General features: G+C 40.7%; 1 protein-coding gene across 10 annotated transcripts in view; it reads left to right on the forward strand.

Annotated features, from left to right (window-relative positions):
* The window catches only part of R3HDM1 (R3H domain containing 1), a 55,251-nt gene that overhangs the window by 21,962 nt on the left and 11,013 nt on the right, over nucleotides 1–22,276 (forward strand). For 5 of the 10 annotated variants that reach the window (XM_066553583.1, XM_066553584.1, XM_066553585.1 and 2 more), the window contains 12 exons: nucleotides 265–302; nucleotides 385–435; nucleotides 586–797; nucleotides 3,708–3,965; nucleotides 6,444–6,598; nucleotides 7,957–8,058; nucleotides 11,216–11,476; nucleotides 11,827–11,947; nucleotides 16,627–16,781; nucleotides 17,339–17,487; nucleotides 19,517–19,620; nucleotides 20,219–20,386. In XM_066553583.1, the coding sequence (XP_066409680.1) occupies nucleotides 265–302; nucleotides 385–435; nucleotides 586–797; nucleotides 3,708–3,965; nucleotides 6,444–6,598; nucleotides 7,957–8,058; nucleotides 11,216–11,476; nucleotides 11,827–11,947; nucleotides 16,627–16,781; nucleotides 17,339–17,487; nucleotides 19,517–19,620; nucleotides 20,219–20,386 (1,774 nt within the window). The remainder of the gene's footprint in view (nucleotides 1–264; nucleotides 303–384; nucleotides 436–585; nucleotides 798–3,707; nucleotides 3,966–6,443; nucleotides 6,599–7,956; nucleotides 8,059–11,215; nucleotides 11,477–11,826; nucleotides 11,948–16,626; nucleotides 16,782–17,338; nucleotides 17,488–19,516; nucleotides 19,621–20,218; nucleotides 20,387–22,276) is intronic. The other 5 variants (XM_066553588.1, XM_066553586.1, XM_066553589.1 and 2 more) reach the window with 5 other exon arrangements.

The raw sequence follows: 22,276 nt of genomic DNA on the forward strand, positions 1-22,276 counted from the left end.
CAGAAACAGTCTGATAGAAACCAACTCAGCAGCATTGTAACTATCCTCATGCTGACTTTGATCTCCTGCACATGGGCCTTTTTATGTTGTCTTGTTTCCTCATGGAAATTGTTCACCAACAGGTAAAGTTTTTCAGGCAGCTTAATATAAAGAGGGTGCTGTAGAAGTCTGTGTGTAATGCAAAAGACTCCAGATTGCTGTGTGTTCTGTAGTAGGGGTTCTAAATGCCATTCATATTAATTTCTGCACTTCTTTGCCCCTCAGTCCCTGTGTTCCCAAGAGAATTATTTCACTGATAAAAGGTAAGAAAAATTACTGTTTAATTCTGTTTTGTCTTCCTATTTTCTTAATAAATATTAAGCTATCTTATTAAAATGTCAACAGAATCCAGGAGGAAGAAACTAATAGTACACAACAAAGACGACAGATACTTAGGTATTTGATGCTTTCTTTTAAAAAAACAAAACCCAAAGTATTCTGCATGCATTTACCTTTTCTTTCCTGTTTTTTTGTTTTCTTTTTTTTTTCCTTTTCCCTTCCTTTGCAAGCGCTGCTCGTGCTAACAGTTGAGTTTGTAACTTGCAGAATCAATAAGGAGGCATCGGGGAGATCGGCCAACAGCCACCAGAGCAGCACGGAGACGGAGCCGCGGCCCTGGAGCAGCACGGACTCCGACAGCTCCCTGCGCAACCTGAAACCCGCCGTCACCAAGGCCAGCAGCTTCAGCGGCATCTCGGTGCTGAGCCGCGGGGACAGCTCTGCCAGCAGCAAGAGCACGGGCAGGCTGTCCAAAACAGGTACGGCAGCCTCGGGGCGGGCTCTGGGGGCTGAGCCGGGGGGCGTGCCTGGTGCTCCCGTGGGGAGGCTCCCTGCATCTACAGACCCAGCCCTAGAGCCCGAATGTGACAAATGCAGCAAACACTTCCGGCTTTGGAAGGAGAATTTCCAGGTGTGCCAATGCTTTTCATCTCATGCAAAGGGTTTGAAAACTTTTTTTACCAGATTTTTTTTAGTATAAAATATTTGGGGTTCAGGTCTCGATTTCCAGTGGGACAAAACTGTGACCGTGTTTGCAGGGGTCTTAGGATGAGGGAAGAGACGAGGATCTGACTCCATGTTTCAGAAGGCTTGATTTATTATTTTATGATATATATTATATTAAAACTATACTAAAAGAATAGAAGAAAGGATTTCATCAGAAAGCTGGCTAAGAATAGAAAAAGAAGGAATGAATAACAAAGGCTTGTGTCTCAGACAGAGAGTCCAAGCCAGCTCACTGTGATTGGTCTCATGTGGTTGTTTCTAATTAATGGCCAATCACAGATCCAGCTGTTGCATTCCACAGCAGCAGATAACCATTGGTTACATTTTGTTCCTGAGGCCTCTCAGCTTCTCAGGAGGACAAATCCTTTTTCAGAAAATATCATGGCTACACAAAACTGCATTGCAACATCTTAGGAAATTCTGCACTGTTATCCTACTAGTCAGATAAAACAGCTTTAAAGCCTATGAATTGGTAGTTATTTTTGTTGTGTTCTCTTTCTATTGTTAAATCAAAATGAATATGGCTCAAATGCTTACTTAATTTTTAGACTGCTGAGAAATGAGGTCAGTGGAACGAAGTTTACTGTTTAGTTTTCAAATTCAAAAATGTGGGAGAAAATTCTTATAAGGAGTCAGGGTTTCAAAGGGGGTTAACTTGTAATTAATGTGAAAACAAAATCTCAGAAAATATGGGAATGAATCTTCTGTGGGTCAAAAATGAAACTTAGTAAATATTTGTATTTCAAATGCCAACATAATTTGTTCCAGTTGCTAATCTCTGGAGAATTTTCAGGCTTGTAATACATGGGTGTGTTATTGGTGGCTGTTTCAGAATTTGAAACAGAACTATAAAAAAGCATAATATAATTGCCTACCTTATTAGTATTGGCTTTGGATCTTATTTATAAAACTGGTTTCTAAAGAGGATCTATTTACATGTTTTGCTTTTCCTTAAACCACTACTACCTTTTAGGCATATGGCCACACTGCTATATATTAATGCAGTAAAACAGTAACAAATTCTGTTTGTCCATTGTATACTTGTATAAAAAAAGACCCAAACCAGTTCAAGGTATTTCTGCTGTAAAATTGTGCCATCATATGGAATTATTCCACTTAGCAGTGTAGTGATGCTATTTGGCACAGCTTGAAAAGAAGCTGCAGCCTGACAATAAAATACATTCTTAGAAATCTTTGTTGGCTAAATTTCAAGAACATAAAAGGATTCTTAAAATTTTTGCTGGAGTCTTTATTTTGGCATTCTGAGAATTTGGACATTCTAGGCTGGAAATGCCCACCTTGATGCTTGTTGCTTCGTGCAGTTCCAGGTTGTGGTGATTGGCACATGTTGAGCTTGGGTTTGTTCACGTTGTTCAGGGATGTGATTGGCTCTGGTTACAATGGCCTTAGCCTCACTTCTCTGCATAATCTAGAAGTGAACACACTTGGAAATGAATCCAAGTAACTCTGGTCAGGCAATGATGGTTTTACAGAGCTGGATGTGCTATCTCACCCAGTTTATAATTAATAGCTTTGATTTCACTTAATTCAGCAATAAAAATGGCCAATGCTTCAAGCTATGCTCTCTTTGTAAACACAAGTTGAAGGGTTACAATTAGCAACTTTTATAAGGGATTGCAGAGTAACTTCAAGCAGTACATAAATTCCATCTGAGTGCTTTTTGAGTCTTTCTTTTTCTTCTTGATTGAACAGAGGCTGCTAATGGAGAGTTTGTAAATTTAAACAACTGTATTCTGTTTCCAAGTACTGCAAGTATCATGCACTTACAAAGTCTTTGCTAAATGGTATACCTAAAGCTCCAGGTGTCAGGTGATCTGGGAGCAGCAGTTCCACAGACCTCTCCATACTGGACTTTTGGAATATTTCTTTTAGCTGCATGCCTTGGCTTTCAGAAAGCTCAGGGTCTGGTTCTCCACTGCCTTGCAATGTTTATAGTAATTCATATCTGTAAAATGAGTACGGATTTCAATTGGCTGTTTCATCCTCCTTTGAAATTTGAATTGTTGCATAAAGCCAGGCTAAAACTACCATCTTAGCCTCATTTTGTTTTTCCTAGCTATATTCTTGATTTCAGCCTGCAAATTGTCAGAAAAGGAAACAAACAGTGTTGAGGGTTTTAGTGTAGTGCAAATTGTCCAGCAGGTGAGTCAGAGAAGATCTGACCCCCAGCAGAGGAAAGAAACTGGTCCTTGTTGCATGCAGGCAGTGTGTGCAGGGCAGGAGGCTTTAGCCAGCAAACCCACAGGGTCAGCGGGGCCCTGCAGCTGCATTCCCTGCACAGCTGCAGGAGCTGGGGCTGGGATTCACTGCCCCAGTGCATCCACTCTACTGTTTTGCAGTAATGACCAACCACTTCCATGAATCCTGGAGGTACAAATATGCATTTTCTGACCTAAAAACCAAGCTAGATATGAAAGCCTTACTTTGCAGTGCAAAGCAGTGCTGAATTAACCCTTGGTTCACAGAAGGGACCTTGTAATGGTATTCCAGGGGAGATGGAGGGGGAGTCCATTGACCAGGCTGCTGTGAATAATGTGCTTAATGCTGAGCTTTCAGGGTGAGCACTTACAAGTGTATATTTTAAAGTGAGCTTGCTGTTACTGTCTCCAGGTAAAACCAATTTCTCATTACTCCTTTCCTAGGTTCAGAATCTTCTAGTAGTGTAGGGTCCTCCACGGGTTCTCTCTCTCACAGCCAGCAGCCTCTTCCAGTGCCAGCTCTAAGCCAGCCCTCCCCTGGCACGCCTGCCGTGTATCCAACTGTCAGCTCTAGTAACTCTCTTTCCTTTGATGGTGGCATGAGCGGGCAAGTGGCACCTGCTGCTAGCAGCAGCTTCTTTCTGCTTCCCTTGGAAGCAGCGGGCATCCCGCCTGGCAGTGTGCTGCTCAACCCTCAAACAGGTTGGTACATGCTTGGGGGTGTCTCTGTTGCACTGGGGAACTTGGAAAAAAATGCACGAGTGTTTGCATAAGGCTTCATGTCACTATTGTCCTTTGTCCTTTATTTTTCTCTTTATTTTTTTTAATGTGGTTGTGTTCATTCAATGCACTTCATTTAACGAGGAAGCATGACTGGAGGATCAAAGGAATGAATAAATTCACATGATTTTCTCTAGAAGAGTTTTAAATTACATATATGAGTGACTTGCACAAAATACAAAAATCATATGAGTTACTGTCCAGAACACAGAATAACTTAATTGTTTCAGCTTTTTTCAGGAGAGGAAAATGTCCTTTGCAGTGCTTCTATAACACAGTTTCAGTGAGGGGAGAGAGCCTGAGATAGGATTTATATTGACTTGAAAGAACTTATCATCTCTTTTTTTTTGATGCAACACATTCATGTCTTTATGCTCAAGGCTGTTAATACAAGTGAAAGAAAGAAGCACAGGATGAAATACTATTTCTAAACTTGTCCTTGTCACTTTAAAACAGGATTAAATCAGTGTTGGTGTAATTGGCCAATACTGGTATTTTTTAGTAAATAGTAGAAAAATGTTGCTTCATAATGTAGATGCAAGGAGATATGTAATAACTTGTCTGGATTAAATAATTAGCATTCTCAGAGCAAACTTTTACTGAAAAATTAGGAAATACTGAAAAATTTAATTTACCTTTTATGTAAAAGGTCATAATTTTGGTATAATTATTTGTTTTCATTGTAGAAAAGAAAATACTTCAGGATATACTTACCATCATTCTGTAGATGGACTTGATTATGTTTGAATATAATTGCACGTGATGTTTGAAGCAAAATGTTTCTCATTGGGGTTGTTAAATGAAGTAAATAATTTCTTTCACTAGAAGGTATAACATTGAAATAGATAAATTCCTCTTTTTCCTTAATATGAATGAATTGCTAAAAATTTGGTTACAAATGAATTGCTGTAGGACTTAATTTTCATAGATAGCCATTGGATTTGGAGGAGAATGTATTTGTCATCTTAGAGCTAAGTTCATTAGTAGTCTTTGATAATTATGTTAGTGTCTAATGAGCTTCTAGTAGAAGACAAAGAACACTTGGAGAACAAGGAACATTTAGGTGCAGATAAACTTTAATTTCCAGTGTACTGGAACCATCATATTTTATAATTGTTCCTCTGGCTTTACTGTTCAGTGCCAGCCAAAGCAGAGATTGGTTCCTCAGGGTTTCTGACAGAGGAATCTGTGCCTTGGTCATTAGGAAAAGACAGTTCTTAGCCAGCCACTACAAGAAACAAGTGAAGCTCTGGTGATTAGCATGAAGTAGTAAAGGAAATAAGAAAATTGGAGTCCCTATTGATGTGAACATTCCCAATTATTGAGTGTTGAAGAGAGATCTATTAAGCTCAGTTGAGTATCACCTGATGAGCTGCAGTCCAGCTGCTGGAGCTTATGTTCATGCTCCCTCTGCCATGAATTCCTCAGTCCTTTCTTCAGTAGCTGTTCCACTCTTCATGTTGGGCAGTTGCAGTTAAGTATGATGGCACCAAGAAGTCTGGAGGAGCATTAGTCTGCTTTGACAGGGTGCAAAGGCTTTAGGCTCAGTTTAAACCTTTTTAGAAAGGATAAGAACATCTTTAAATCAGAAGAGAGAAAAATTTACATCAGTGTTGGGCCCTTTAGGCATCAGAATAAGCCAACACGTGTCACTAAGCAGGTAGGCACAGGTCCTTTCCAGCCAGGCTGTTGTTCCTTAGATTTGTTTTGGTTTTTTCCAACCAGGCACAAAAAGAAATCACTGGGTTTTTTTATAAGATACTTTTATGCTATTTATTTTTCAATTCTTTTTCATTGGCCCATTGCTGTAATATTAAGGTTGCAAATTATTAAATAGGAGAATAATTCTGTGTTATTTATTTTGAAAGCTAAAAGGCAATTAATCTAAGAATAGGGGAAGAGAGTCCTTTAACAGTAATCTCATTAGCAGTCATGGGAATGCCAGGGCAGCTATTGCTTTATATAGTTTTCAAAAAATACTTGCCTTTAAGCTCTCCTGTGTTCTGACTGGTTTTCAAATTGATTAAAGGAGGTAAATTTTTAAAATGTCCTTAAAACAGTTTTTTTGTAGAGCTTTCCTTTATTACTCCTGTCATATTCAATCTATTTGGTTAAAAATCTAGTTTCAAGATGAGTAGCATATGAGAAATTTTTGTGTGTTCACTATGTAAAGACTGGGGTATCTTTGTTGAGCTTTAATGTTTTGGGTTTTAGCTGCATGTAGTCATTGCTGTTATGGTTGTGGGCATTTATTTGGCATGACTCTCCTATAAACCAGTATGGCTTCCCTTGTATTTCAGTGTTGTTATTGTATTGACTTTGCCTGCTGTAAGTACGTTTGTGTGCTCTGTCCCCGCTGGGATGTGCAGCTGGCTGTGTTTGTTGTGTCTCCCCGGGCAGGTCAGCCGTTCCTCAATCCCGACGGCACTCCGGTGGTGTACAACCCTCCCCTGCCTCAGCAGCCTGTTAGGAGCCAAGTGCCTGGAGCTGCACCTCAGCCTGCCCTGCCCAGCCCCAGCCAGCACCAGCCCGGAGCCAACCCCATCCTCTCACAGGTGCACTTGTCAAACACGTGCTCAGGGGCACCAGGGGTGGGGGTTATTTGTTCTTCTGCACTGGATGTGGAGAACACTCACACACATTAGGGGAACTGGGCTTTTTCCCTCCCAGTCCTCACAACTGTCAGCTCTGATCATGCCTGAGCATGGTAGGCAGCCTCTTCTTAAAAATACTGAGGAATTTTAGTATGAAAATATTCTGTTACCAAGAACAAGAGATTCTGCCTTCATCCCTAATTGCACTGTGAAGTTACCCAGGCATTAAAAGCAATATAGTTGGCAGCTGGGAAGAGTTAATCCAACTGGAACCTTGGGCTTCTTGTCTCAGGGTTGCTTCTCAGCCAGATAAATTCCTGGGCTGTACAGCACAAGCAGGAGTCATGGCACAGTAGGAGTAGCTCAGGACTGGTACAGCATGAACTTCTCATGAGTAACACTTCAGCATATTCTGCTCACAAAACCACACACACGAGTACAAAATGTATTTTATCCTTGTCTTGTACAAGAGTTTAGAAAAATAGGCCAGATTAAAGACTGCCCCAGCCCTAGAAGGAGAAGAAAAGCAAAATGCTTGGACAGGAGAGGGAGGGTTCTCCCTCTCCACAGCAGCTATTTCAGGCACCAAGGTACTGGCTGTAGTCTCCTGTGGTATTTTCAGATGGTTCTTAAATTTTATCGAAAAGTTATTTATAGAACTTCATCTAAGACTTTTACCTTTGTTTGTTTGTTTTCCCTGTTTAAACCTGTTCAGATAGCTGGGTATGCCACAGTAGAGCTGGTCTGTTTTGAAAAAGGTCTCATTTGTACTCTTTCTAGTTCACAGTAGTGTGTATGTAATATTTGCTATTTTCTTCACAAATTCTTTACTAATTCTCTGATCACTTTTTCAATGGATGCTGGAATTAAACCAGCCTGAAATATTATGAGCAATGATAACTATCTAGGGAAAATATTTTAGTACTGTCGAGTAAATGAAAGTAGTACATTTGAATCCATGGGTAGTAGTAAATTCATTCTGCCTTTAGGTGCTTTGAAGGAGTTCATGTTTAAAATGCATGTGGAGTTTTTAGTCTCTCTGAAGGAAACAGTAAATATTAAATAGAAACAATTTGCTGAGATAGCTAATATAGTGTATAACAAATAAAGCAATAGATGTCTTATGGGACACAGATATTCAGAGTTATTTCTGTTTTCATTCTATGTGGGCTTAGGCTTAAGAAAAAAGAGGTATCCATTCTGTTTCTGAGAGTGGAGTGACTTGCTCTTCTAGAGCACAGTTTCTCTGTTACAAAAGACTTGTTTTCACTTCTCTTACTCTGGTGTTAACCTTGTTCATAACCCTGTTATTTCTGCAGCCTCTGCGGGCTCTGCAGCCTTCCTCCCAGCCTGTCCAGTACTCTGCAGTGTCGTACCCACCCCCGCTCCTGCCAGCCTCCTCTGCACAGCAATACTCTGTGGTATTACACCTTCTCTTCTCTGCTCCTGGCACAGGCTCCTCTGGTGCCTGCTGCCCTTTGCTTGGCTGCTTGAGTGCTGGGTGATACCAGGGTAGTGACTGGCTCCCAGTGACACAACACCCGAGTGCCCGAGATGGGAACATTTCACATTCAGCAGGAATACGTGCAATTGAGGCCATATAGATATATCTCTATATTTTGAGATACATTCTTTCCCTTTCCCTTTGTAAAGAAAGCTTTTCAGTGCTGTTTCATTAGCCAGTCAGTACCTTTTTATGTCTCTGGATTAACCTCTTTCCATTGCTTCCTATTGTTTCCTTGTCTGCTCACTCTTCTGCTAAACCTTAATTCATTCTGAGGGATCAGCTGCTCTGATTTTTTCTGGTTACCTTTTAGTAGCTTCTCTGGTAGAATTTTCAACAGTCCCACTTCTCTAGTAGCTATTGTTTAATAAGTAGAAGCTGGAAATAAAATACCTTAGTCTATCAAAAACCAGGAAAAAAGAAAAAAAGTCACACAAAGTGAAACTGAAACTTAGTAAAGGAGAGTTGTTATCCAAGGGAGAATCTGAACTAGATTAGACTGAACTAGGGAGATCTGAACAGGTCAAAGTCTGCTCTGATACTCTACTGAGTGCATGTTTGTGTTGGGTTTATGTGGCAAGCTTTTGGAGCAGGGAGCTGCAGGGATGGCTTCTGGGAGAAGAGCCTGGGAGCTGCCCCACGTTGGACAGAGCCCATTTCAGGCAGCTCTGGGGCTGACCCTGCACAGCCCAAGCTGAGTCAGTCATTGACACTGGTGGCATCTCTCAGTGTGCTTGGAAAAGGGTGTGAGGGACAGGAGGGAGAAATAGCTCCAAGGAGGTGCTCCAGGTGCTGGAGCAGAACCTGCAGCCTGGGGAGGAGACTTGTGAAGCAGATTCTCCCCTTGAAGCCCATGAAGGACCATGGTGGAGTAGATATCCATCCTGCAGGCCTTGGAGCATCCCATGGATGCTCTGAAGGAAGCTGGAGCCTTCGGTATCAGGTTTTCTGGTAGGACCCACACTAGGACACTGCATTCCTGAAGGACTTCAGCCTTTGGGAAGAGCCCACATTGAAGAGGATTGTGAAGGATGGTATCCTGTGGGTGGGACCCCATCCTGGAGCAGAAGCGTGAGGAGGAAGAAGCAGTAGATACATGACTGGGAACCAATCACAAGCCCCATTCTCCATCCCTTGTGATACTTGGAGGAGGTAGAAGATCTGGGAGTGAAGTTGAGTCTGGGAAGAAGCAGCGGGGTTGAGGGAAGCTGGTTTTAGTTTTGTTTTTACTTGTCACTATCCTACTCTGCTATTAAGTGGCATTAAAAAAATTAATCTTCCTGTGGTGGTCATTGATGAATGATTTTCCTGTCCTTCTCTTGACCCATAAGCCTTTCATTGTATTTTCTCCCCCTGTATTGCTAAGGATGAGAGGAAGGGTGGAGTGACTTGGGGGACACTTAGGAACCAGCCAAGGTTAACTCATCACAGGGTTGTACAGCAGCTAATTTTCAGCATTAATCAGAAATGTCTTATAGTAAATACAGTCTAAGCTGAATTCAAAAGGGATGTTGCTTCTGAAGTTGAGAGTTTGAATGGGTGCTAAAGCAGAGAAGGAAACTCCTTCCTGTTTGTGGTAATTTCAAAGCATTTCCCATTCAGGGAATGGGTTCCTGGCAATTTCAAAAATTTATTCCTGCTGATGGTAACTAATGTAACATAATGGAAAGGATTGATGGTCTTGGATTGTATTCCAAGTGTAACACCTCTGTAGTTGGCACCAGGAGAGTGCTTTCTGCATTGATTGGGAATGCCATGTTCCAGGGCTGAATCCTGCTTGTTCCATACCTGTCACTGCAGGACAAAGCGACCAGGTCAGACTTCACTTACACTGGTAGTGTAACAGAAATCAGTGTGGTGTGCCTTGAGTATATCCTTCAGACATATTGAGAGCTAAGATAAACTCACATGCAGTATCTCCTCTTCAAACTTGGGATTTGGAAAAGCAGAATGTAAAATCCAATGTAGAAAAGCATTATAGTTGCATTTAATAGGCACCATTAAGGAATGAAATACCAAAGTCAGATTGCTACCTAATGAAAATAAGGCTTTTTAAGATGTACTAAATACTTATGAAAGGTATACTAAATTAAGTTTTAGGTGCAAATTCATATTTCTGACAGTAATTAATAATATCTTTAGCCTGGAAACTAAAAAAAACCATAACATCATAAAATGTGAATGTAGCTAATCAGTAAAAGATGGAGCTTGCACTTACTTTCTCTTGATTAATTCCTATCTTCTTAGGATGATCTAAGACCAGATGGTCTTGAAATAGTTTTAATGTACCTGCATGTTTGGAGAGTCCACTTTCAAAGTATGAACCAAATCTTCCTGTTTAGCAAAAAACAAGCAATACTAGTTAGTGATCACTTCTAATTTTCAGGATGTTGCTAATTTGATGTTGAATTGCTTGCTAAGAAAAGGAGCTTGGGGTTACAGTAACAGAAGTTTCAGATTCCACAGGACCCCTTCAGTGCAGAGTGCAATCAGTGGCATCCTTTCAGATATTAATGAAACACAGATAGAGGGTAGCCACTGGAACACATTTCTCGATGTTATTTGATTTCAGATGAAAAGAAAATTGATCTCTGCATGTAGGATAATAGCTAAGTTAGAGGAATGTACCTTTTAACTCAGGATTAGAGTGTCATTATGTTAAACTCTTAAACACAAAATTTTACTTCAGCAATCCTAATGCATCCTGCTATTTTAACTGGGGTTAGATGTTTTCGCTCAAGTTTTGGAGCCCAATCAGAAAATGTTAGTGACACAAATTCTGAACTTTCTTTTTGACAAATGAATTCTTAAAATAAGGCAGATGTAATCCAAAAGGCAAAATATTTGCAGTGAAAAGAGTGAAGTCTGAACATGGATGTTCTCTTGCTGTCAGCCCTGAGGATAATTTGCTAGTGTTTCACCTTCTTTGCTGTTGTTCTTTGGCTGCTGTTGCTATTGCCCAGTAATGTGAGACGTGCTGTCTGAAACTTACTGAAGTACTTGGCTATTTTATTTCCTTTCCCTCGAACGTGCATTTGCAAATGTAGTTTTCCCTGTTTCCCCCCCGCCTGCAGCAAGACAACCTGGGATCGCAGTTCAGCCACCTGAGCCTGGCGCGGCAGCCGGCGGCGGAGGGCGCGGAGCCGGGCCCGGCGCTGTTCCAGCCCGGCGTGGTGCTGCAGCCCCCGCAGCAGCCGGGCTTCATCCTCGCCGCCGCGCCCGCAGCGCCGCCCGCAGCGCCGCCCGCGCCCGCCCCGCCCTACTCGGGCCCCGCGCACGCCGTGGGCCAGCCCGTGCTCCCGCAGCAGGGATACGTGCAGCAGCCCGTGCCACAGGTACCACACGGCCTCCCGAGGGCTGGGGGAAAACTGACCCTGCTCCAGCAGGGAACCGTGCAACTGCAGCTCTGCTGCTGTTCTGGGGTTGGGCTCTTTTCTGGGTATGTGTTTTGTCATGAATGACTTCAGTTTACTTTCCTCAGGTAAACTGTCGACAAGGAAAGTAGAGAAATTGGCTGTTAAAGAGAAAATTTATGTAGCATAAGGAATTTTTGAATCGTTGAATTATTTATCATCCATTGCACCTTTTAATAAACTTTGCATCTTTGTTTCATGGATTTTGCATTTCGATGTCTGCCTGCTCTAAAGCTGCCTGCAGGCAGTGACCCTCTGACTGTTGTTTGCAGATGCCGCCGTGTTACTGCACCCCCAGCCAGTACCCGCACTCCAGCCAGCAGTACCGCCCTGTGTCTGTCCACTACAGCACGCAGCAGAGCCAGGCCCTGCCCCAGCCTGGCCAGCAGACAGGTTTGTTCAGCTCTTGCAGCATTTCACTAGGGCACGTGGGGTGGTTTCTCTCCCGCTTTTTCATTTTAAACTTACTTTGCTGTAAAATTTCAAATAAAGTAGAGGATCAAATGTAAAATACAAAGTGTAGCTAACCTAAGGTGGAGAAATTTCAAGCCCTTGTGCATGAAACTTGGGATTCAAGCCATTCCTTTGAGTGGCTCATGCTGTAACTTTAATTACAGGGCTTTTTAAATGTAAAGGTTAATAATTTAAAAAATTTGTGACCCAATAACTAATAACTTGATTAACTTGCAAAGTAAGATCAATTAGTACCTTTAAATGATGTGACATTAAAGAGATGTCCCTTAACTGAAAGTTCTAAGCTAAAGATCCTAATCTTAGATGCTGTGGCATGAAAAGAGTTCTGTGCAGAAGATATTGGTGATACTGTTTTACTCTGTCTTTCTGTCCTGTGATTAAAGGTATCAGGGTATTGGATGGAATATATAATGTGGTTAGTAAATCTTTACTATTTTAGTAAAGATTTTCAGCTAACTTACCCTTCTATGAATGTTAGCAAACTTCATTTCCATCTCCTTCCTTTCTTCTTGTCTTTTTTTTCCTTACAGATTTTAACTGTAGGCTACCATTATTCTCACAATCTGTACTTCTAAATACTGTTATGACTGCTTCAATAAGATTTGTATTCCTGAAACAAATTTACTTCTCAGTAATATCTTGACTCATGGTCAAACTTTCAGAAGTAACTAGTGATGTTTGGAGGCAGAGATCCTTAAAGACCAGACTTTTATACCAGCTCTCAGTTGAATCCATAACATCCTTCTGAGTTTCCCTCAGGAGGGTCTTTTTAATTCCTTCCCCTGCCCCTCTATGTGTTGCTCTACAGAGACAGGATGGAAGATCAACTTTTACAAATATTAACTGGATTTATTTGTGTCCTATGAAGCAGCATGTAAGAGGGATAGCTCCTCTTCTGCACTTCTTCTAGGAAGTGCTCCAATAGTAGCAACATTTGATGGAGTTATTCAGGGTTTAGTTCACAAAGATTTTTTTCAAAGGAAAACAAATTACTTGGTTTTGCAACTTGTATTATCCACTGGTGTTCGAGATGTGTTACCCAACTGTATTACACAACCTGCTTTCCTTCCTCAGAATTTTTAATACCTAGACTATTTAATAGCAAAAAGTCTGAGGCTCAAGGGGGATTACTTCCCACTGTGGGGACACCCTGTGTGAGCAGCACACAAACTCCCCAAGTCAGAGAGCTCAGTGTACATTTGTACCCCAACAAAGCAGTCTGAATTGGAAAGCATGGGGTGATAAGGTGCAAAGGGATTAACTGGTTGCTATTGGGTAAGTTCCTTTCTTGTATATTTTTAGCTCTTTATATTTTAACTGAATTGCACTGCCTGTGGGTGAAAAGTGTCAGCAGATAAACTCCCTCTCTGTCCTGGAAGAAATGAAATAAGCAAGCTGTGCAGACAGCTGCTCTACTGCTTTGATCATGTGCCCTGTACCTGCACTCTGACATCAAGGGATCCTGTTTAGGTAGTATGGGGATGGTCCAGCCAATAATTCTATTCAGTGTTGGGTTACTTGGTGTTTACCAGCACTAATGGGAGAAAGAAGGATCTTACCAGAAACTGCATAATTAGTGTTTAACTGAAAATCTCCAAACTGCTCTCCAGCTATTGCTGGTTCTCGTTTAATGCTTTATAGGCAAATTTGAATCAGCATTTTAGAAACTGGTGGTTCCATGTCTTGTTATGTGTTCTGGAAATACCTCATAAGATGGTGTATTTGAAAATTCTTTCCCTTGTAATTTATTTTAAACCATTGATATTTGTATTAATTTGACACAAAGCTACACCTGAAGTGGTTGATGCTTATTTTTTAGCAATGTGTGGTTTTTGAGCCAAAGGCACCACATTACTTGGCTCATACAGCAAAGTGGCTGGGCAAAAATGAGAGTTACAAGTCTTGCATTACATAAAAGCCATGGGGGTTGTTCATCTCAGGAAGTGGTTACTAACTATGAAATAACTTTGCAAACACAAATTCAGATAAAAGATGGCAGCTTCTGAGAGCATGGCAACTGCAGCCACTTCTGGTCTAATGTTGAGGAGTGGCCTGACTTTATTGATGAGCTGTTGGATTCGGGGCCGTAACACTGTCTGAGAGGTTTACATTTCTCACAGTGAACCGGTCTCTTTTTCAGCTGCTTCCTGGCTTCCTTTTTAAAGGGGTTTCAGGTGAAATATTTTGGGGGGTTCACTTTTAATAAAACTGCTTTTGTTGCCCAAAAGATGTCGGGAGAAGAAAACTCTCCTTAAGAAAAAAAACATTTCCAATTGCCATGTTAATGTGAGCCCAGTTACCACGAGACCTATCTCCAAGTTGTTTAAAAATCCAGTCCGAACTACAGTTCCTGTAGGAACATCAGCTGCAGTTCAACTGGCTTCTGTTTCACAAGCCAGGGATAAAACTACTCCAGCTGCAACAGTAGCTGTAGCTGTAATAGTCAAAACCAAGCTCATCAACTCCCAGCTCATTAACTGAGTGCTTGTACTTGCTTTTCTGTTCTTCAATAAACTCTGCTTCTCACTCCTAATGCATTATTCAAAAAATGTATTTCCATATTCTGTGAGTTAACTTTTCTTATCTTAACTGTGATTTCTTTTGAATTATGTAAATATTAAGGAACCTGCTCCTATTTTTACCTCCAGTTTCAGAGTATTTCTGTGTAATGGGGCAATCTGCTGTGGCAGGTGTGGGGTTTGTGCTGAGTGCTGCATTTCTGTCAGCCCACTCTATGCAGAGGTGAAACTGCAGCTAAAAATAGAGCATTCTTTGGAACGCTCTGGGGAACCTTTGTGGCAGCCAATTTGTATTGTTCCAGTTCCCTCTGCTTGCAGAATTGATTGTATCTGTCTCTGCAAGTGCCAGCAAAGGCTGCAGAGCTACTCACGGGTCCATTGCAATTTCTGGGACATGAGGGGTTCAGACTGCAGGTGCACTGTCACAGCACAACTTCCCATTCTGCTGCTTTTTAGGGGCCATAGACCACTTTAGAACAAAGTATGTTAAAGCATTTTGAATATTACAGATATGAAGGGCATTTTGTGCACAGTTCAAACTTAAGTTATTAAGAATTCTAAGTACTAGTCCTACTTCAAGCATGTATTGTTCTGAAGTTTTGTCTAGTCCTCTGAAAATATTTATAGTGTTGTGTGTTTCTAATGAATAGCTGTCTTGGTTTTAACAGACTGAATCTTCTTCCCTTTAATTTTCTGAAGCAATATTTGATAATATTAACAGTCTTTGTTTGGTGTTCATTGTTGCAATTTCTATGGAGAGCCTGCTGAGGCTGTTAGTGCACAATGTTCATTGTACTGTGTGGACAAAATCAATGAACATCGGAGGGTGCTGCTCACAAAAAGGTGTTTTATGTTAACTGGATTACTTTCAGAATAGACTGAGCCTTTTTTTAGCACAGTTTAAAGAAAACCCAAGGGAGTTTTTGCAGCTAAATTTGCTCTATTATAGTTCCTTGCCAAGGTAGGGAGCATGGAGAATGTCAAGGTCAGTGGGCTATGAATGTGTCCAACTCAAACGCAGACTCTTCTTGCCGTCAGTGCATCTTGACAAGCCCAGTTTTGTTTTCTGGAGGGATAACTGGCTTTGTCTCAGAAACACTGACTGTGTTGGGGTTCTGCTGATGTGGTAAGTAGTGCACACCTGTATGATGGAACATGAGAAAAAAAGAACTTGTGTTCTGCATGTGTTTGGATCATGGTAGCAGTTACCTGCGAAATGCTTTTGAAAAAAAGAGGAAAGGGGAGTTTAGGTTGGACTTTATAAATGCACCAATTTCCTGTTTGGCATTCATGCTTGGGGTGTTTTGGTTTGGGTTTTGGGGTGGGGTAGGGTGGGTTTTTTTAGGCAATTTTTGAAAGATAGTAGAGGATACCAGTTTAAACAATAATAAATTGTTTTAGAGACACTGTAGAGGGGGGAATATGAAAATCTTTCTTTGTGTCCCTAAGATAACTTTGAATATAAAGCATCTTCCACTATGTACCAACATGGCTTACCAACTTGGAAGATTTTTCTCAGTCCCCAGTTGGTTTTAGCATTACGGATTTCAGAAGAAATTGCCCCTTTGGAAAGGATTTGCACCCAGGCCTTATGCAAATTTTCTGAAGTCTGATTTAGTTTTGAATTGCAGTCAAGATGCTCTGACCCTGGGGCACCTGAGGTCCAAGCTGAATTTTGCATATGTGGAATTTTCAAACCGAAGTACCTGGAATGGCCTTGTTCACAATAGCAGACAATGAATTGGGTTTGATCCTGTCTAGCATGCTTTGTTCAAGTGCTTCCAGCTTTCACCTGTCAAATCAAGGTGTTAATGCATGTAAGCCAGAGTGTAAATGAGTAGTGCACGCATGTGGGAGCACCATTGCAAACAGTATGGATAATATTTCATGCTGAATCCAAATGAGTAAATCTATTAATTTTAATGTTGGCTTCTTTTTATATGCATGATAAGTTCAACTGTTGTGAAGCTGCCAGATTAAACAAGCCATTGGAAAATGCTACAAGTGTATTTTTGAATAGGCAACTATGCTTAAAATGTGTTCATTATTTCAAAGTAAGATTTAAATGTATAATTTCAGGTTACCAGATTTTGCCCAACCAGCAGCAAAACTACCAGGGTTTAGTTGGAGTTCAGCAGTCTCAGAATCAAAATCTAGTCAGTGGCCAACACAACAACATTGGGAATCAAATTCAAGGTGTGATTGTTCCATATCCCTCAGTGCCATCTTATCAGGTGGGTAATGTATTCGTAACTTTGCAATGACTCTTCTGTGGCTTTGAGTGTTGGGGTTTTCTTTAAGTCCTTTGCTTTATGGTAGAAATGGTAGAAAGCTGCAAGCAGGTGCCAAAGGTGACTTTGGGGACAGAAGCTAAAGATTCAAACCCATAACTGAAGTGAGAAGAAACAAGAGCTCGTCACAAGTGCACAAGTTCTGGTGCTGTTGAAAGCCAAGTGCTGCATCAGTTGCAGTTCAGAGGGTGGGGGAGAAAAGCTTGGAAGGTTTCCTTCCCACCACTCCAGTTTCTATTGTAGAGAAAATAGCTTGTTAATTCATGGAGTCCCTTGGAGGCAACATTTCCATTGGGGAGGAAGAAGATTAAAGTTGGTTTTTTTGTTTAAGATGGTGTTGTTATTTTAGCTACTGTTACCACTCTTATTCTGGTTTTAGAGAATTCCAGGAGATCTTTCAGTTTCTGGGGTTATTTTTAAATTCTTATATCAGCTGGATGATGGTCAAGAGGCAAAAACATTGTCTGCAGGAGAAAATCTGACTGTGTGGCCCATTGCAGGTCTCGGTGCCTCAAGGTTCCCCAGCAGTGCCCCAGCAGACGTTTCAGCAGCCTGTTATAATTCCCAGCCAGTCCAGCCAAGGGCTGCCCACCACAGGAATGCCGGTGTACTACAGTGTCATTCCATCAGGCCAACAGAACAATCTAAGGTAACTTTAACTGATCCTTGATTTCTCAGCAGCTGGGCTTAGTGGCTTTGTCAGAACTGACAGGATCTGGTTTTAGTACTGCAGCAAATACTAAAACTATTATTTTAAAAGCAGACTTACATTCTGTTTATTTTCTGCTCTTATGCAATTAAGTGAAACAAGCAGTACTGCTTTACTGTGACATACTTGTTGGACTGGAAAACATTGTCTCCATAGCACTTTGAGCAATACTTTACTGCAGTTCCACCTCTTAAATTTTCTGCATTCCATTTCTTACCCATGAGACACCAGTGTGCTCAGCAGTTCAGTCTTTCTGCAGTAATATTTAAGATGACTATCCATAGTCACTGGTTTTGACAAAGATACTACATGAATAATGCGTAGAGGAAAAATCATTTGAATCCCAGAAAAAGACTGACTTCTTTTTTGGAACTTTGGAACTTTCTTTGGAAAAGGTTTAGCTTACTTTGTATTGTAGATGAGGCTTGCTGGCACCAAGCTGGGTGTGAAACAAGTGTAGAAACTTGGCTTTTGTTTGATAAATAACCTTTTTCTTTTCTTTTTTTTTTTTTTACCTACCTTGGTAGCAGCAAATTGCTCTGCATGTACAGCCCTCCCTGAGTATACATCTGTGTCCCCAAAGAAGTCTATTTGAGAACAGATAGGAAGTACCTAGGAGAATTCATTAGGATTCATGCTTCTTACAAATTTTTCTTTCTCAAGTTTTTTTGAACTTACAAATGTGCAGCATTTAAAAATACCTGGGAGCTTTTAAACAAGCAGCAACAGTTTGAAGCTTGTTCATCCTTTTGAGAGTGCAGACCTCAGTAGTATTTGTGTCATCGCCGCATGGTTTCGTCTACTTAAATCTGGATTCCTGTTCTTTGTGTCTGAAGGGTTTTTAATCCTTTTCTGTTTTATATTTGAGATTCAGTGACGTCACAGGTAGGCATCATTCCAGATTTTCTTGAATTAAGTTTGGTTGCTTGATCTTTTGTGTAATTTAGAATGTCCCTCTCATTTATTAGGAATTCAGAGCAAACTAGCAACCAATGGCAGCATTTGCTTTCATCAGAATAGTTATCTGCAGCACTTGAACAAGGAAAGCAGAGTGCTGTTCTGCAGGAGCTGAGGGTCAAGCCTTCAGGTCACTGCTGAAAAATAGAATCAGTAGGCAGAGCAGAAGCTGTGTGAAAGCATCTCTGTTTTCACTTGGTTTTGTCTGCTTTAATGGAAGGGAATCTTCAAATTAAAATTATATAAGTGACCTGTGGGACAAAGGATGGAACAAACTTTCGACAACATAGGTAAAAATAGTAGGTCCAAGAGGATTAAACCTACTTTTTCTTTTTCCACAATTTAAAGGAATTGTTTTATTCTCAGAATGGTTATCTGCTAGTACAGGATTCTATAGGCACTGCTCTGACTATGGTCCACCAACCTGATATTCTGGCTGAGCATTAGTGGTAAAATAGAATCTAACCACGTCTGTTACCTGGTTTTCCCCTGACGACCCTGAAAAGCTGCCTGGCATAAATGAACTTTTCAAGTTATCCTTTTCCCCTGCAGTCCTGTTCCATCTCCTCTCTGGCTGTGCTGCCCCAGCTGCCCAGGGCCAGCCCCCAGCTGAGGGACTGCATCCCAAATCCTCATGGCAGGGGCTGTGGGGATCTCGTAACCGAGACCTAATTCTGCTGCAGTGAGCAAGACAACAAATTGTCTTTTTGTTATTATTTTGCTGCATGTCTTTATGCTGATACAGAGCTGTGGACACAAAAATAGAATATCAAAGTAGGTGAATTAATACAGTTTCTCAGTGTAGGCAGGGCACATGTTTTTGCTAGGGAAGAGGTGGGAAGCTTCAGTCTTCTGAAGAATGAATGAATTCAGGGTAGGTGGGAATATTACTGATTTAAAATGAACAAAAGCTCAGTGATTTGCAGTACATGTACACAGCAAATGTAGAAGTCGTGATTAAATAAGTGCAGCATAAATGCCTGTTAGTCATGTTCTTTTTTTGTTATTACAGTTCATCTGTAGGATATTTGCAGCCTCCTGGATCAGAGCAGATACAGTTTCCTAGAACATCATCACCATGCAACTCACAGCAGCTTCAAGGACAGCAGTGTGCAGGTTGGGAGAACAAACTTTTTATTGATAAGCTTAAAAAATGTCTAGCTATTATTATGCTGGGTGATTGGATATTTGCTGTTAAGGGTTTGATTTAGAATTAACTGCTGGATTCTATTTCTTCTTTTGTTCCGTTTTTGAATTTATTTTCCATTTTTAACACTGAAGCAGATTAATTTGAAATCTCAATTTTTTTTATCTTTGAAATACTTCAAGTTACTTTCTTAAAATCCAATACCATACATCATAATACCTTGCACATCTACTGGTAGTTAAGATAGACATGGGAACCATACATTGGCAGCAGAAGCACTTCCATCCTTTTCTCAATTGCCAGATGGGTCTGAAAACCTTGGGATTTGGGTCTCTGTTTGACAGAAGGAGTGAGGTACATTTTGGAAGCAGCATACTTGGCTCTTCTACTCAAGAACCATGCTAGATTTCAGTTAACAGAGTAGGAGCAGTGATTTTCTTGAGGGGAGTTTGAAAACTGAGCATTGTGGGGTAGCTTTTTGACCTGCTGGAAAGCTGAAAGAACTTCAAAGCTGTGTGGGGTGTTATGTTTTTATGGCAGCCTTATTTACTGCTTTTACTTTCATAGTTTATAGCAACCATTCGAGTCAGAAGCCATCACCTCCTACATTATTGCCACCTTCATCCAAGTCAAAGCCACAGCAGGCTGCTTCCATTGTGCACTACAGCATAGTGTCTCCACCCTCATCATGTAAAAGTTCACCCACTGGTCTTTCCATCATGCAGCCAAAAAAAGGTATATTTTATTGGGATTTTCATCTAAGCCATTCTGTCTAGAACATGCTGTAAATTTGCAGATTGGTTTCATGGCTAACTGCTAGAACAACTGCAACTTGGGTGCCATCTCTGATTTTTTAATTTTTTTTTAATTCTTCATCTGTATTGCTATTATTGTACCTTTTAAAATGATAAGTTGGATTTTAAGTGAAACAGTGGCTCACGGGGGCAGCCTGGAGGCACCCTCAGCAGGTAAATGTTACTCAGCAGAAACATTTAAGTCGGGTTCAGAAGGTTTTGATGTACAAAATACTTGGGTCATTTTTAGAAGGTGTGTAAACAGAAGCCTCAATGTGTTTGAAAGCAGTGCTGACATTGATCTTATCAATCCATGAAACCTTCATAAATGTTAATATCCAAACACTTAAAACTCTGAAGTTCCAACCATAAAATTGATGATGGACTGGTCAGGAAAATAAGAGCACTAGGGTTAACCACCAAATAAGAGATTACAGAACAATCCTGTGACCACAGTGGCACAGTCTTTATTTACTGTTAGGGAATTTGATACATTAGAGGCTTGTTAGGTACAAAAGGGATAATCTCAAATTCTGCTATCTCAGTATTTTGCAAGCAAGCACTAGATTAAACAACCCTAGATCAATGACCTAGATTCTGTTACAGATGTGGTGTTTCTTACAAACATTTATCTTTAAAGTGTTTTTGAACCTGTTTATTAGTAAATAGATAACATGCAGTTAAGTGGCAAGCTAGCTGGATTAGCAGTTCATGGGAAGGTTTGGTTTGGTTTCCATTTTGCTTCAAGTTTGTTTTGCTTTAATTCTGGAAGATTGTCATTTCAGAATGTCTAAAGGGAGTTTGCACTGGTTTGTTTTTCTGCTCTCCTATCTATCCTGGAAGTGCAGGTTTTGTGCAGTTTGGATGGCCTGGTTCAGACCTGCAAACTGGGAGTTCAGGGAGTTTCAGGAAGGAGGAAGCCCTCCATGAAGGAGCCAATTCTGGGGAATAAATCAAAACTTGTGCTTTTCAACAAGTGAAGGCATTGAGATGCTGAATGAAGGCCTTTGAGGTGGGGCCAGTGAGCAGGTCCACAGACAAGCAGCAGAGTTGTGTTACAGGGGACCAGGCTGTAAAGCTGGGGAGGCTTTGAAGGATTTCTGGGTTTCACTTCTCATGGGATTTGACAGGTCATAAAGTGTCTGCAAACTGACTTATGCACTGTATGACATTGCATTGTGTCAGGATACTTGGTTAGGAAAAGAATTCCATTTATTTTCATTGCCTGAAGTGCTAGGGAATTAGAACCGAAAGAAAAAACGTGATTTTCTGAATGCCTGAAGTTTTCTTCTGCAGTTGAAATTGCATTTTAGATTTACACTCTTTTAGAGATGGTGGTGTAGATGTTTCAGGAAGACAAACATATTTTTGTTGGGTGTTCCATTCTCACAGAACAGAGATAATTCAGAAAGAGTATGCTAGAGTGTTGCAGAGTGAAATACTGTATATAAACCAGTAAGCTGTAAATTATTATAATTTATAAAATATATAAATATATGCATACAAGATTAAAATTAAACCCATTTTGGTGTGCTAGATGTAGTGTGTGTGTATAGGTGTTTGGCATATCTCAGGTTTACATATAGGGACTAGATAAATTAATGGCTTCACCAGTGGAAAATTGTTGTGTTATATATTATTCTGATTATGTAGCAGTCATAAACTGAGTTTATTCTGTTATGCAACAAAACAGAAATATTCACAATGTGGCTCTTGCAGGGACTCCTTAATTTATATCCTCTGCTGAAGCTGGCCAGATACCTGATGGTTCAATTGCAATCTGTAACACCTGGGTAAAACTTCTTGCTATTAAAAAGAAAGTATAGATGTG

This window comes from Molothrus aeneus, chromosome 7 (genome assembly GCF_037042795.1).
Source record: "Molothrus aeneus isolate 106 chromosome 7, BPBGC_Maene_1.0, whole genome shotgun sequence".
NCBI classification, from domain to species: Eukaryota; Metazoa; Chordata; class Aves; order Passeriformes; family Icteridae; genus Molothrus; species Molothrus aeneus.